The sequence below is a fragment of the Emiliania huxleyi genome (assembly GCF_000372725.1).
Source record: "Emiliania huxleyi CCMP1516 unplaced genomic scaffold EMIHUscaffold_512, whole genome shotgun sequence".
Lineage (NCBI taxonomy): Eukaryota > Haptophyta > Isochrysidales > Noelaerhabdaceae > Emiliania > Emiliania huxleyi.
Window position 1 is genome coordinate 1 of NW_005198153.1, and position 14,322 is coordinate 14,322.

Here is a 14,322-nt window from a genome sequence, read left to right on the forward strand (position 1 = left end):
GAACAGAGTGCGTACCGAGCAGCAGGAGCTCCGCAACTCGAGATCCCTCGAGAGTTCACGCGGAGTCGGCTGGGGCTGTACCAGACAGCTTCCCCACTGCGCCGAATGCTGCTGCTCTCGTCCCTCTCACATGCTTTCTCCATCAGCTCCGCTGGCCGCCCATCGGCGCGCTCCTCGCCCATGATGGCGGAAATGGCCAACGGCAAGATGGAATTTGATAATGTCGCGCGGGAGTGGCGGTGCAAATGGCAGGACGACGGTGGTGGCAAGGCCTCGTCCGCCACCCTCGTCGCGATCGCAGATGTCGTGGACGAGTTCCTGCCGCAGCTCAAGGCTCTCGACGGCGCGGTTGTCAACCGCGCCGTCTGTGGCGGGTGTCTCGACTTCAAGCTCTGCACGACCGTGCCTCTCGCCACCTTTGGCCCGTGGGAGGAGGCTGGGCACCCCCCCGAGGCTGACTTCCTGGCCAAGCTCGAGGCGATTCCAGGCGTGTCGATGGTCGAGACGCAGACCATGACCAACCAGGTGCTGTAGCGCCGGGGTTTTACTAGTCTGGATTGTCCAGCATGAGATTCGTCATATATCTCGCTCCGGCCTCCGTGGTGAGTCGCCGCCGTCTCGCTTAGCTTATCTCTGTTCTGGCATGTTTTGGGAATCACAACCACGACGAAGCTAAATGATCATTCGGTCGGCCCTGGGAGGCTGAGTGGACAGTGGTGGAGGAGCAGGCTCGGGCTGTATCGGCGGCAGCAGCCGCGCGCGCGCATAAGCGTCCACCAGCAGAGCGCGGCTTTCCCCGCGGAACTCGCCCTCGCGCGCCGCCGCCGCCGCCGCCACGCTACTCAGCAGCTGCTCTGCCGCCGCGCTGCCGCCTCTGCCGCCGGCCGCGGGCCAGCGCGACGCGGCTTGCGCCAGCCGCGCGAGGTTATACGCCTTGTACCTGTCGAGCCGTGGGAGGGCGACGCGGGCGAGGGACTCGAGCAGCGGCGCCGAGTCGACAGCAACCACACCCCGTGACGGCACCAGTGCGGCGGCGCCGCCCTCGCCGCCGCCAGCGGAGCCAGAGGGCAGCCGTGTGCAGTACACCTCCGCGAGCAAGGCAACCTCCGCAGGCTTGAGCTGCCACGGCCGCACGCGCAGCTCGTCCGCGATGGCCCGCAGCAGCGACTGCTGCGCCGCGCTCTCCGCCGCGCTAGCGCCGCCGCCGCCGCCCGCACTGCCGCTGCCGCCTCCGCCGCCAGCACCGTCCCTTCCGGCGGCGGCAGCACGAGGCGGCGGCGTCGAACCGTACGTGCAGGCGAGCGAGACGAGGTGGGAGGCGCGCGCGGCGGGCACCTTTGGCACCGCCGCCGCAGCGAGGTGCCCCAGCAGCGCAGACCGGTCCTCCGAGGCCGCCGCCCCGCGCGCGAGCGCAGAGGCGAACGCCGCGATGCACTCGAGGCGGACTTCGTCCACGACGGGGCGGCCGCGCACGAGAAGGATGGCCCCGCCGCGCCGCGCGCCCGCCTCTCTCCGGAGCGAGCGCGCCACCACCGGCGCCGCCGCCTCGAGGTAGCGCTGCGACGAGTGGCCTGCGTTGACGAGCGCCTCGGCGACAGAGGCGCACTCGTCGCACTCACTCAGCGGGGCGCTCTCGACGGAACGGCGCTCGATTGCATCCCACAGCTCGTTCCACGGAGGCTCCGATCGCACGCCAGCCGCCACGAGCGCCGAGGCGAGCGCTGCGCGCCTGCCGGCCTCGATGTCCTCGCTCTGCTCGACAAGCTCCGCGGTGTGTGCTGCAAGCGGCTCGAGAAAGGGCAAGTTTTCGTCGAGCCACGCTCGCTCGGCAGGCCGCCGCCGCAACCGCGCCAGCCGGCTCCACGCAACGGGCGCGTGCGAGAAGTCCATCTCTGGCGCGAAGCGGCGCCGCGTCTCGAGCAGCTCTGGCAGTGTGCGTGCCGTTGCTAGCCGTGTCGCCAGCTGCGCGGGATCGATCCAGCCGGAGGAGGGCCGGCGACGCACGGCCGCCCGCCTCATGCGCTCACTCGCCATCTTACCAACGTGTCGGAACGCCGGCGCACCCATATCGGGCGCCGGAGCCGAGGCCAGCGGGCAAACGCACAGGGCGGAAGCGAGGACGGCGGAGTGGATTATTTTTGCTTCGCGAGCGCCTGTTCACGTAAACGCACTACCCCGGGCCCGAAATCGCACAGCGCCTGTTCACATAAACGCACAACCCCGGGCCCCGAAATAGCGCCTGTTCACAGACTACCTTGTTATTGACAAGAAAATACGTCCTATGGCGCTTTGCGCTGGTCTGTGTGCTGTGTGAGGTTGAGGTGCGAGCCATGGAGGCCCTGGGGATGGGGGGAGACTACCCGCGGGCCTAGAAGGCCCGCGCGCAGGGGGGTGGTGGGACATTGAGATTGAAGGCGGAGGTGGAGGCGGCGGAGGCTCTGGCTGTCACCGAGGGCAAACCACCGGAGCGCTCCGAGTACGACCTCGGTGAGCACGGGCAGAAAGCATATCGTCGGCACCGCGCGCGGTGGTACAGGGAGCACACATGCAAGGAGCTCACCGGCAGCCTTGAGGAGCAGAATGAGCAGTGGAACAACTACACGCGCAACTTCCGCGCACGTGGCGATAGTGCTCCGCTCGAGAGGCGGCATGTTACTGAACCACTCTGGGATTATTAGGATTGATATGTGTAGATAAAAACTCCTTTTTCCCCACAAAGTACCCTGCACAAAGATCCCCCTCCCACCCCCTTCTGCCCCGCAGGTCCACTTCTCGACAGGGTCATCGCCACGCGAGCACAAAGACAACCAATTCAGCGCCAACAAATTCACGCCACGCGAGACTGCACTCCAAGTGCGAGGAGGGAAACCGACGGGAAGCAGACCGGAAAACAAATACGGCGCGCGTGCGCGCCAGGTCTGCTAGTTTGGCGAATATCTCCAATGAGCGATAATGCGCGATACGATACCATAGGAGCTAGGCGAGGACGCAAGACCATCCTAAAGGCCGAAAGAGAGGTCGCCAAACGCCGATGTTGAAAGTGTGCACGTCCACGGTAGAGAGCACTCTGTACTGCGCAGACAGCCCGCCTCTGTTCGAGCAGAACCTCACTGGCCGCCTGAGCTGCGTGCATGCGTGCGAAGCCGACGCTTCTTGCCGCTTTGCCTCCACGTGGTCTAGCGGCTGGTGCCGGCTGTCAGCGAGTTGTGAGAAGCGCTGGCTGGAGCCACATGGCGAGTCGGTGGCAATCTCTTCCTGCACAGAGCCCCTACTACAGTCGGACAGGCGGCTGGACAGCGAGGGCTCGAGCTCGATGACTCGCAATCGCATCCAAAACATATTCTCTCCCCCACCGCCATCGCCGCCTCTGGCGTGCGCTGCCCATTGCACCTTCCTGACTCATACCTGGGCCGACAAGTGCGCGTGGGTGATGTGCACCGAGTGTGTGCCGTGTGGGCAGCTGGTGGCAGCATCGCCTCCTCCGCCGCCCCCGCCTCTGCCGCCGCCACCCCCATCTCTGTCACCGCCACCGCCGCCTCTGGCGTGCGCTGCCCAGTGCACCTTCCTGACTAACGCCTGGGTCGGCAAGTGCGCGTGGGCGACGTGCTCCGGATGTGTGCCATGTCGGCAGCAGGTGGCAGCATCGCCTCCTCCGCCGCCCCCGCCTCTGCCGCCGCCACCCCCATCTCTGTCACCGCCACCGCCGCCTCTGGCGTGCGCTGCCCAGTGCACCTTCCTGACTAACGCCTGGGTCGGCAAGTGCGCGTGGGCGACGTGCTCCGGATGTGTGCCATGTCGGCAGCAGGTGGCAGCATCGCCTCCTCCGCCGCCCCCGCCTCTGCCGCCGCCGCCGCCGCCTCTGGCATCGCCACCGCCGCCTCTGGCGTGCGCTGCCCATTGCACCTTCCTGACTCACGCCTGGGTCGACAAGTGCGCGTGGGTGATGTGCACCGAGTGTGTGCCGTGTCGGGGACTGGTGCCGGCATCGCCTCCACCGCCGCCGCCGCCGTCGCCTTTGCCGCCGCCGCCGCCGCCTCTGGCATCGCCACCGCCACCTTTGGTGTGCGCTGCCCACTGCACCTTCCTGACTCACGCCTGGGTCGACAAGTGCGCGTGGGCGATGTGCACCGAGTGTGAGCCGTGTGGGCAGCGGGTGATAGCGCCTACACCGCCTCCGCCACCCCCACCTCTGGCGCCGCCCTCACCACCAGCGATCGTTAGCTTCCCTGCAGAAGGCGCGCTCATTCTTGCAGGCGGCGACGGAGTGCGGGGGTCCGAGGGCTGCGTGCACGAGCCCGACGCCACAAACTTTAGCGGCGTGCCTATCGCCGGGCAGTGCTGCACTCGCGAAGGAAACTGCAAGCGCAGCACGAGCAGGAGCAACGACGACTGTATCTTTGGCGCGTTCGGGACGCCCGCCTATCGTCAGACGACGTGGATAGAGGCAGCACGAAAGTGCGAATCCGAGGGTCTCGTCCTGTGCGACAAGGGCTGCAAGAACACTGGGTGCGGGTACCACGCTGTCTGGGTGTGGACGCGGCGTCGCTGCCCCATCCCGCCACCGCAGTCGCCACCATCGCAACCGCCGCCGCCCTCCCCGCGGCCACCACCCTCGCCGTCGCCCTTGCCGTGCTCACCCGCGCCGCCAGCGCTAGAAGACTTTGAAGTGAAGCTCGGGCTGACGGCCGAACTTGTGGACGAGTCTCGGGGCGGCCGCTTTGCCAAGCTCGTTAAGCTGCTCCCAGCGGTCAACAAGGAGCTTCGCTACCTTGGTACTGCTCCTCTCAACTCTAGCCCTTCTCGATTCCTGTCGTCTCTGTAGCCTTCCGCTCCCTCGCTCTAGCAAAAGGCACGAGGCCGCCGCACCGCAACGCTCGCAGGCACAGCTATCCCCGACAGCGGACTCCTGAACGACGTCAACTACGTGGAGTACTTGCTGCGCGAATTCAACGCGGCTACTCCTGGCAACCAGATGAAGTGGGGCCGGATGGAGCGCGCGCGGGGCGAGATAGACTGGGCCCAAGCGGACCAGTTCGTCGAGTTTTGCCAGCTCCACAGGTTGCGGATTAAGGGGCACGCGCTCGTGTGGCACACTCAGATGCCAAGCTGGGTGGACGACGCGCTGCCCGCTTGGCAGCTACGCGCAGCGCTGCTCAACCGCGTCACTACGCTCGTCTCGCGCTACAAGGGCATTGTCCGCGCGTGGGACGTCATGAACGAGGCGACGGCCGACAAGACGTCGGTGCTGAATGGCGAGGCCGTCGAGGGGCTCTACCGCCCGACGATCATCATGAAGAAGCTCGGCCCGGGGATCATCGACGACCTGTTCCGGGCCGCCCACGCCGCTGATCCGGACGCCGATCTCATCTACAATGAGTACAATGTCCTCAAGGGGGGTGCAAAGGCGGACCGGATGTACACTATCGTGCAAGGGCTGCTGCAGCGGGGGGTGCCGGTGCACACGGTCGGCTTCGAGGGGCACGTCTTGGGCAAAGAGATCTATCCGAAGACGGAGGCGGTGCGCGGCAGGATCAAGCGCAGCCTCAAGCGCTTTGCAGACCTCGGCGTCAAGGTCACGCTGTCCGAGATAGACATGCGCGTGAGGGACTGGCCCGAGGCGGTGCGTATGGAGAACCAGCGCGAGGCCTACCGTGCCCTCATGGCGGAAGCCCTGATCTCGCCGTACGTTGAGGGGCTCACCTTTTGGGGGTTCACTGACAAGTTCTCGTGGATCCACGGCTGGTTTGGAGAAGACGACCCGTTGCTTTTCGACCGCGAGTATGGCCTCAAGCCAGCGTATCATGGGTGCTGCGACGGGGTGGTGGACGCGCTGCGGACCTACCCGTGCCTACCCACGTGCATGAGAAGGGCATCTCGAGGACGATTCGAGGATGCGAGCTCCAACTTCAATTGTAGCGGCTCCGTCATCACCACTAGCACCGGCTGGAACAACGGCGGACTCTGCAGGGGCTGCTCGAGGTGCATTGCCGAACGAAAAGAGACGTGGGAGATGGAGGATTGCTTTGGCAACAGCGCGAGGTGTACCACGTGGAGGGCGCAGCAAGACGAAGGCGAGAACCCATGCTGAGATCCCCGTCTCGGTCTGTCCCAGTCGCGCGCCGCACGCCCTGCCGTGCGCGGGGCCATGCCGTGTACATCACCGTGTGCGCGTTCGAGTCGTGCATGTAAGTTGCTGGCATACGTTCATAGGTAGGTAGGGACACAGCAGAATATGACGAAACATACTTTCACGAGAATGATATAAAAGGGGTTAGACTGATAAAAAAGAGACTTGAGAGACTTGAGAGCGACGTGTGAGAGAGAGAGAGACGTCGCTCAGATATTAATATATATCGCATGGCGCATGTCGCATGGCGCATATCGATATGTGTGTGACACACAGCGGTGTGTGCGCGCGTCAACGCCGCGCTCTCTCCGCGGCGGCTGGCTCCCCCCCGTGACCCCACAGAGGAACACGGTTCGTACAGGATCGAGCGGGGGTGCACGCCGCTGGGGCGGGGCGAGCGAGCTGCGAGGGCGACCCCAGAGGGTCGTGTGTCAGGAGTTTGACCCTGTGTTGGGCCGTAACGTATTTATTTAATAATGTGACAGACTCGTGAGTCGTGTGAGAGAGTTCTTACGGCGGGAAGAGCGCGCACAACTGTCGCTCCGCCGCCTCGAATAGCGTGAACTTGAGCGACTCCTCGACGCAGACGCGGCAGATGCGAGGCCCGACGCCGAGGAAGAGGCCGGGCAATCCTCCGCTCCGGAGAATGGCGCGGGCACACGCGAGGGAGGAGCTGTACCGCCTCGCGTCCAGCGACATCATGTTTGCGCGCACAACGTCGATCGGCTGGCTGAGCACCGCTGACACGCCGCCCGCGGTGCCGCCTGCCACCAGACTCTCCCAGATTGCAATTGGCCCTTCAGGTCGGCCGGGGCGGGAGCGCAATCTCTCGGCCATCTCGCCGTAGCCAACGAAGCGGATGCCTACTCAGTGAGACGACTGCCGTGGGGAGACGGCCTCCAGCCGCCAGCCTCTCCTGCGGCGGCGGACGCCCGCGCAGAAGGAGACCTTTGCCACGGTGGGCCACAGGCCAGAGAAGAAGCCGTGCCTATACTCGCACGGGCGGGACTCGCACCTCTCGCCTCTAGCCGCTGGAGGGGACGGCCGCGCGCCAGACGCCAAACTCGGCCGCAATCTGACGCGTAGCGTGGAGCACGTGCCTGCGGTGGCGTGGGGAGGCGCTGTCTGTCTGCGTATACCGCTCTTTGCGTGCCAACTCGGGCCGCCGCCCAGCCTGTACTGCCGCGGCCCTCTGGGCGACTGGTCGTGCACCATCTTGACGGCGATCGCATTGCTCGGCGTCTGGCACAGCGCGCCGTCCGCCGCGCCAGCCAGCACGCCGCAGCCGAGGTCGGAGAGCCTCTTGCCGCCAGGCGTCTCTCGCAGCTGCTGGCTCCGAGCCGTTATTCGCAGCCGCTCAAAGGTGGTGAAGCGCACGACCGCACGCAGGGGAGAGAAGATGACGAAGCTGGCGCCGCCGCTGTACAGGCCGAGGAGGCCAGCGGTTCGGAAGGTTCGCTGCACGACGTCGAGTGGGCCAGTGTAGGCGCTGCTGCCAGCGTAGAGCGCCGAGGAGCGGATCTGAAGCTGAAGCTGCGTTTTGACGTACTCGAACGGAAAGGTGGCGAAGTTCTCGAGCGTGCCCGCAATGGCGGCGGCGGCGACGGGGAAGCGCTTGTGCTCGGTGGTCATTATGTGTATACTAGTGGGGGACTGCGGCGGACCCGCCTCTGTTGTTCGGGCAGTGAGAGACGCAGGATCTGCAAGCCATGGCTTGACCCCAGTTGGGCCACGGTGACTAGGTGTGAATGGGGGAGTTCGGTATTCACAGTCGTTTACACTGAGGGAGCAATGGCTATTATTATTCGGGTTGCTTTGCCGTCATCATTCAGGGCGGCGTCCTACCATGGCGGCTCAAGTCAATTATTAATATTGCTGGTGTCCGCCGTGCGAGGCGCCGTTCCACTTCGGCGCCGCCGGTCTGGCGCGGTTTCCTATTTGCAATTATTGCACGCCGCGCCGCCGTTGGGCGAACTTATCGGCAGCAACTTATTGGCGCGGTTTTCGCGATGTCTCTCTTAGCTCTGGGTCGCAATGGGCGATCCCAGGCGGGAGCAGAGGCCAGTGGCCTCGATTCTCTGATGGGCTGGGCCTACACTACGATCGAGTTCACGTTATTCCTCTGGTCGATCGCCGTGGGCCTCGCTTATGACGGTCTTGCAGCCCTTCTCACTAGCCGGGTCTACCGTGCCGGGGCTGGAGCAGTCCTCCTCTACCTGCTGGGTACCACCCTGATTGAGCTGGTGACAAGCGGTGACGGGGGACCTGAGCTCCTCTTCTTCCTCAGGATGGCCGTCTTCGTCTACTGTGTCGGCTATCAGGTTCGCGCACTCTGTGACTACACCCCTGTCCGCGTCCTCCTCCTCCTCAGTGGAGGGTACCCCTTGTTCCGCCACGGGGTGGCGGCGATTGCCGAGCCGTTCCGGGACTACGCGGCGATGGGCCCTTATGCAGGTGTGCTCCTCACCTTCTCCGCCATCTACCTCGCCACGCGCTCCATGGGGCGGCACGTTGGCTACTTCATGGACACGTACATCAAGACGTACGTGCTTGAGACCCGGATCGATTCCCTGCTCCGCCGAGTCCGTGGAGGCGGTGCTCATGCTGACGAGCCTTCAGAAGAGTCGGTCTCCCTCCTCCACGCCTATCTCCGAGCCCGCGGTGGCCTGCTTTGCACGCTTTCCGTCGCCGTTTACCAGTACGGCCTTGTCATGATCCCGGCGCGGTTTCCTATTTGCAATTATTGCACGCCGCGCCGCCGTTGGGCGAACTTATCGGCAGCAACTTATTGGCGCGGTTTTCGCGATGTCTCTCTTAGCTCTGGGTCGCAATGGGCGATCCCAGGCGGGAGCAGAGGCCAGTGGCCTCGATTCTCTGATCCCACCCTCCTCCCATATCCCCTTCTTAGTTTCACGGAGAGGGGTAGAGTGCGAATTCCGCAATGTGTGCCATGTATTGCGTCCTCGCGATTGTAACATGCGGATATAACCAAACGACCCTGTTCACAACCGCAAGTTACAACTGCGCATTTTCATTTTCATTTTACTCTCGTGAGCTGTGAACAGACGCACTTGCCTTCGGGGGCAAGTACCCAAATCCGCTAGGTTGGGCGTGCTTTCACAGCCTCACGAGAGTAATTTTCATTTTGGTTTAGGGTTGTCGGAGATCATCCATCAGCACTCATAAGTCAGTCAAAGCAGTCGTGGCACGTGAGCAGAGTCGCTGCATGCAACGACTGACTTATCGCGCAAACACGATCGGCCATCGCACCCACCGCAAACACCTCGCCGCACAGATGGGGGGAGGCATAATCCCACACACACCGGAGCAGCGCAGACACCTTACACGTCAGCGCTCGCTCGATGTGGCCGGCGCTCTCCCCTCTCCTATCGCCTTTTCAACGGCGGCGTGCGGCCACGCGCCGCGCCGAGCCGGTCTCGGCGGGAGACCTCGGAGCCGCACGCGATGCGGGCATGCGCGATGGATGGCTCCGTTGGCTCCGTGCCTAAGGCAGATAGATTAGGGTGTGAGCTGCGGCAGCCACCGTTTCTGTACCTCGATCACGTGCAGGCCGTCGGAGGCCGCGCTGGATGGCCCAGGGCCGGCGGCGGTGAAGGCGTCCGTCGATGAAGGGATGTCCTCGAGGGAGCCATCGTCCTACGCGGCTGGTGCACCGGTCCAGTTGTCGGAGTTCGAGATCGCCGTCGACTTGGAGAGTTCGGCCCGTTGACGAACTCACGGAATGTGAGCGACTTGGTGCACGCTGATAGTCGAGCATCATGGCTCGCACCTCATCCTGAGCGCAAGGAAGGAACTCGCCCAGGGGCCAGCTGTTGGCGTCGCCGTTTTGATCGAGCTGCATCCACTGCATGGTTTCGTAGTCAAGCGTAAACGCCCAGGAGTTGGTGCCTGGAGGTGACTTGCTGATGAGAGCGCCTTCCAGGCGGGTAGTCGTGCCCCTCACCTAAGGTCATACGGCGGCGTCAGGGGGGGGGAAGGGGCGCGAAGCGTGAACATGGAGGCAAGCAGGTGGTGGCTGCACCTGGCCAAAGCCGGCGACCAAAGTTGTCGTAGGTTGTGCGGGTATCGCTGAGCGTGAGAGGGACTGGATCGTTATGTGTATACATGCGCTTTTCTTCTTTTCAATTTCATGAAGAGGTGGCGAAACCTGTCCGAGGAGGCCACCGGCCAAAAGCGCATGTCTTGAAGGTCCGATACTGGAAGCCCATATAGGCACCTTACAAAACCCAAAGCATTCAGGTGTATTCTTTTTTTGCTTGGCCGTACGTCATGCCGGGGTAGGTACTGAGGGAGGGTGTAGAGGATGTAGAGTGTAGAGCGCTGTAGAGCTGTAGAGATGTAGAGCGCTCTGGAGCGCTGTAGAGCGCTGTAGAGCTGTAGAGCTCTACATCCGCCGCGGGACGAACTGCGTGCGTTGTAGAGCGATGTAGAGGCGCTCTACAACGTGAAATCTCTACAACAAACTCTACATCAAAAGCGAACGAGGCACGGTCGCTCTCCGACATGAGGCGCGTTGCACTCGCCAGTGCTGCCCTGGCCTTCTGTCTGCCCGCCCAATGGGTGGCAGGTGCCTCTGCTGCTGTGGCATGCCTCACGGCTGCGACTGGCCGGCGCCTCGGCGCGTCAGCTCGGCTCGGCGTAGCGATAGTGGCCAGCGCAACTCGCCTGGACTCAACGCTCAGCCAGGAGCTCCCGCACACGCTGGCGCGAGTCATGGCGCATGCAACGCGTCTGAATGCTCGCCTCGCCTTGCGCAAATGCGACCGTCCTCGCCGCCGACAGTCCACCGCCTGCTAAAGAAGCACTGCGACGAATGCGGCACCGGCGACGCATGGCAGGCGGTGATGACGCAGTTATGGGGTGTTGTGTGCCATCAGAGTGACTCTCTGTGTGTCAGGGATAGTCAGGGCCGTCCATCAGAGCTCCAGTAAGCTCGGAGACACCCCATTAGTGCGACTCGACCTCTTTGAGTCACTGCCTTCCCGGCGGGTTGGCTGTAGAGCCTCTACAACAAACTCTACAACAAAATCGCGCTCTACATCGCTCTACAACGCACGCAGTTCGTCCCGTGCCCGATGTAGAGCTCTACAGCTCTACAGCGCTCCAGAGCGCTCTACATCTCTACAGCTCTACAGCGCTCTACACTCTACCATCCTCTACACCCTCCCTCAGGGTAGGTAGGGTAGGTCTGGGCCCTCCCGTCGGGTTTTTCCCTCTCTTCACGCTGGAATTTTCACAGCAGAAAAAGAAATTTTCCGCGAAAATCACGATGTCAACCCTCCCCAAATGGGTGATCTGGTGCTTGTAGGGCTTGAGAGTGGCCTGCCATGTCACAGGAAGGACTGTGGTTGCAGGAGAGTACCACCAACCATCACTTTAGTTGGTATGGTACCCCACCTTCACCCATCGAGTGATTTATTTTTTAGTTTCCCATAAGTAGGGTAGGTAGGTAGGTAGGTAGGCAGGGGCAAAACAGGTCAAACTCCAAGCAAAAAAAGAATACACTCGCCCGCATTGGCCGTTTCTAAGGCCACCTCTGCCTCGATCGCCGGCCTCCGAACCGCTCGCTCCCCACGAACCCAAGAACGCAATGTCCGACGATGAAGAAGAGCTCGTCGATCTGCCGGACTTTGCCAACGCGGCCAACCGCGCGCTCTACGCCGATCTCAAGGACGCGGAGCGGGCGCTCGCTGCGACCGAGGAGGAGCTGGCCGAGACGGGCGAGCGAGTGTCTGTGATGGAGGGTCACCTTGGCTCGGTGGTGGCGGAGCGGCAGAACACGCAGCGGCTGGTGGATGCCAAGGCGAAGGAGGTCGAGACCGAAGACCACCTCAAGCAGCTCGCCGATAGGGAGCTCGGCCGCTTCAGCTCGGAGCTCTCAAAGCTGCAGCGCGAGTGCGCGGATCTGACAGACAAGGCGCCGCGCTCGCCCACCCTGCGCTCACACAGCCAGCGCGGTCGTCGCCACCCCGCCCCAGAGAGTCGCGCGCACCCGCGATCCGCTGCTCGCGGCGGAGGTGGTGGCAAGAGGCGGCGGTGCGGGATGGGGATGGGGGAGCACTCCGCTGAGCGGCGGCGGCGCCTGCCCGCGGCGCAGGCGACGGCGGCGCAGACTCAGATCTTCAAGGGGAACGAGCGGATGGACGCCTTCAAGCTCCAGATGAACTGGAAGCAAGAGGCGCACCACGCACCCGAGCCCGCCGCGCCGCGCCGCCCCGCTCGCCGACGCCTTCCGTCTCCGAAGGCGCCCGCCGCCGCTCTCGCCCCTCGCACCTCCCGCCCCGCCCGCCCCTCGGCGTGCAGGAGCTCGAGCAGTGGGCGCTCGCGGCGCGCCAGAAAGAGGAGGACAACCTCGCCATGCTCAAGTACGCAAAGGCGCGCATGTGTCGCCTCGAGGGAGAGGAGGAGGGGAGAGGCTGAGGAGGAGGGGAGAGGCGCAGCGTTGCGGGAGGGCGGGCCGCCCACCTCCTCCCCTCTCTGGCGTCAGGCGGACGAGTCGCGCCTCAAGTCGCTCAACCTGCAGCTCGAAAAGACGCTGGCGCAGGCGCGGGCGGCCCTCGGAGCCGACTCCCGCCGGGAGCCGCCCCCTCTCGAGCCTTCCCCTCCGGCGACGCGTGCCCGCAGGTGGCGGAGCGGCAGGCGGAGCTGGAGGCGGAGGTGACCAAGACGTCGGTGCAGCAAGTCGAGCTCGACCGCACCGCCGACGACTACCGCGCGCTGCAGCGCGAGCGGCGCGGCCTTTTCCTCCAGAGCCATTCGGGGGGGAAAGCCTGGCCTAACCCCTCCCCCCCCCCCCCCCCCGCCCCGCGGTGACTGGCCAGGCGAGAGCTGGTCGAGCAGTGGGAGATGTCGGTCGCGGCGATGCAGAAGCGCGACGAGGCGCGCACGCGCACGCGCAGCACTCACCGCGCTTCCCACGCACCTCTGCCCCACTCCCTCGGCCCTTCCTGGACCCTCCCTAGACCCCTAAAGCACCTCGGACGGCGCCTCGCGCCCTCGCAGGACATCTCCCGCGCGCACGAGGAGTACGCGTCCGCCAAGCGCGAGCTCGAGGCGCAGCAGGATGCGCTCGCGCAAAAGGAGAGCGAGCTCGAGGCGCGGCAGAAGAGCAACGCGGACCTGCGCCACGGCGCGTCAGCCTAGGCTCACCCTGGGCTCATCACATCTCTTATCACATCTCTCCAGACCACCACGTCCGAGAGACAAGCACGTCCACGTCTGCGCTTGCCGAGAGACGGCGCCGCGCGCGAGCAGAGGCGCAGGCGGGTGCGAACCTTCGCGGAGCCTTCCTGCAGGCATCGCCTCTGCGGAGCGCGCGGTCGGCCGCCGGCGCGAGGAGCAGCGCGCCGCTGCGGAGGCGACGGAGAGCGTGCAGGAGCAGGTGGCCCAGGCGCGCGTCGCGATGGGCGAGGCGGCCGCGGAGCGGGTGGTTCGCAGCCCCCTCTGAGCCCTCCGCTGAGCCCTCTCCGAGCGCGCTGCTGTAGGCGGCCGCGGAGAGGGACAGGCGGCGCGCGCAGATCCGAGGCGCGGAGGAGAGCCTCGAGGAGCGCCGGGCGGCGCTCGAGGCTGCAAAGGCCAAGCTAGCGGCGGCGGAGGAGGCTGCGAGCCGCTCGAGCGACAACCTCGGCTCGCTCGAGGCGCCCCGGGCCTTCCTAGACCCTCCCTCGCCCTGCCCAGACCCTCCCTCACCCTGCCCAGTCCCCTCCCTCGCCCTGCCAAGACTCCTCCCAGACCCAGGCTCGCTCGAGGCGCCCCACCCACGCCTCCCCCGCGGGAGGCCTCCCCCGCCCCGGGGAGGCACGGCTGACGGCCGCCCCCCCCTCGCGGCGAGCAGGCGGCCTCCAGGCAGATGGACGAGCTCCACGCCCGGGAGGGGGCGCGGCTCAAGGAGCGCGCAAAGGCGGCTGGCGCGCTGCGGGAGGCGCTGTACGCGGAGACGGCGCGGCTCCAAGCGGCGAGGCAGGCAGAGGCGAGGCTCGCCGCCGACATCGCGGGCGCAGAGCGGCTGCTTCGCAACTCACGGCGAGCGAGGCGGCGGACGCGGCTGGCGCAGCAGCTCGCGCCTCACCGCCACCCTGCGCGTGTGTGTGAGCAGGTACCGGGTGGGGCAGCTCGACGAGAAGGCGCAGCGGCAGAGGGAGGTGCGAGCTTGGCCTTGTGCCCCCCCCCCCCCC

At 65.1% G+C, this 14,322-nt stretch overlaps 6 protein-coding genes across 6 annotated transcripts in view; 4 read left to right on the top strand and 2 right to left on the bottom strand.

The window, feature by feature from the left end:
• Positions 1-105: 105 nt before the first annotated feature.
• On the top strand, positions 106-534 carry EMIHUDRAFT_246476 (hypothetical protein; the record flags this gene model as incomplete). Its single annotated transcript, XM_005766367.1, has 1 exon — positions 106-534. The coding sequence occupies one exon, from the start codon at positions 106-108 to the stop codon at positions 532-534; it is 429 nt and encodes a 142-aa protein (XP_005766424.1).
• Positions 535-672: 138 nt separating this feature from the next.
• Positions 673-2,019, bottom strand: EMIHUDRAFT_246477 (hypothetical protein; the record flags this gene model as incomplete). The annotated part of the gene is made up of 4 exons (XM_005766368.1): positions 673-694; positions 902-1,170; positions 1,336-1,434; positions 1,534-2,019. The coding sequence occupies 4 exons, from the start codon at positions 2,017-2,019 to the stop codon at positions 673-675; spliced, it is 876 nt and encodes a 291-aa protein (XP_005766425.1).
• A 2,101-nt stretch (positions 2,020-4,120) lies between these two features.
• Positions 4,121-6,318, top strand: EMIHUDRAFT_246479 (hypothetical protein; the record flags this gene model as incomplete). The annotated part of the gene is made up of 5 exons (XM_005766369.1): positions 4,121-4,528; positions 4,703-4,772; positions 4,881-5,818; positions 5,891-6,039; positions 6,219-6,318. The coding sequence occupies 5 exons, from the start codon at positions 4,121-4,123 to the stop codon at positions 6,316-6,318; spliced, it is 1,665 nt and encodes a 554-aa protein (XP_005766426.1).
• A 319-nt stretch (positions 6,319-6,637) lies between these two features.
• Positions 6,638-7,759, bottom strand: EMIHUDRAFT_119667 (mitochondrial citrate carrier; the record flags this gene model as incomplete). Its single annotated transcript, XM_005766370.1, has 2 exons — positions 6,638-6,990; positions 7,267-7,759. 2 exons carry the CDS (start codon positions 7,757-7,759, stop codon positions 6,638-6,640), a joined length of 846 nt encoding a protein of 281 aa, XP_005766427.1.
• A 377-nt stretch (positions 7,760-8,136) lies between these two features.
• EMIHUDRAFT_119668 (hypothetical protein) lies at positions 8,137-9,281 on the top strand (the record flags this gene model as incomplete). The annotated part of the gene is made up of 2 exons (XM_005766371.1): positions 8,137-8,722; positions 9,193-9,281. The coding sequence occupies 2 exons, from the start codon at positions 8,137-8,139 to the stop codon at positions 9,279-9,281; spliced, it is 675 nt and encodes a 224-aa protein (XP_005766428.1).
• A 2,393-nt stretch (positions 9,282-11,674) lies between these two features.
• The window catches only part of EMIHUDRAFT_470656 (hypothetical protein), a 4,312-nt gene continuing 1,664 nt past the window's right edge, over positions 11,675-14,322 (top strand). Inside the window, exons 1-9 of the mRNA XM_005766372.1 lie at positions 11,675-12,065; positions 12,246-12,520; positions 12,633-12,692; positions 12,773-12,805; positions 12,970-13,281; positions 13,334-13,577; positions 13,633-13,845; positions 13,983-14,074; positions 14,244-14,289. Of these exons, the coding sequence (XP_005766429.1) occupies positions 11,739-12,065; positions 12,246-12,520; positions 12,633-12,692; positions 12,773-12,805; positions 12,970-13,281; positions 13,334-13,577; positions 13,633-13,845; positions 13,983-14,074; positions 14,244-14,289 (1,602 nt within the window). The 5' untranslated portion in view covers positions 11,675-11,738. The remainder of the gene's footprint in view (positions 12,066-12,245; positions 12,521-12,632; positions 12,693-12,772; positions 12,806-12,969; positions 13,282-13,333; positions 13,578-13,632; positions 13,846-13,982; positions 14,075-14,243; positions 14,290-14,322) is intronic.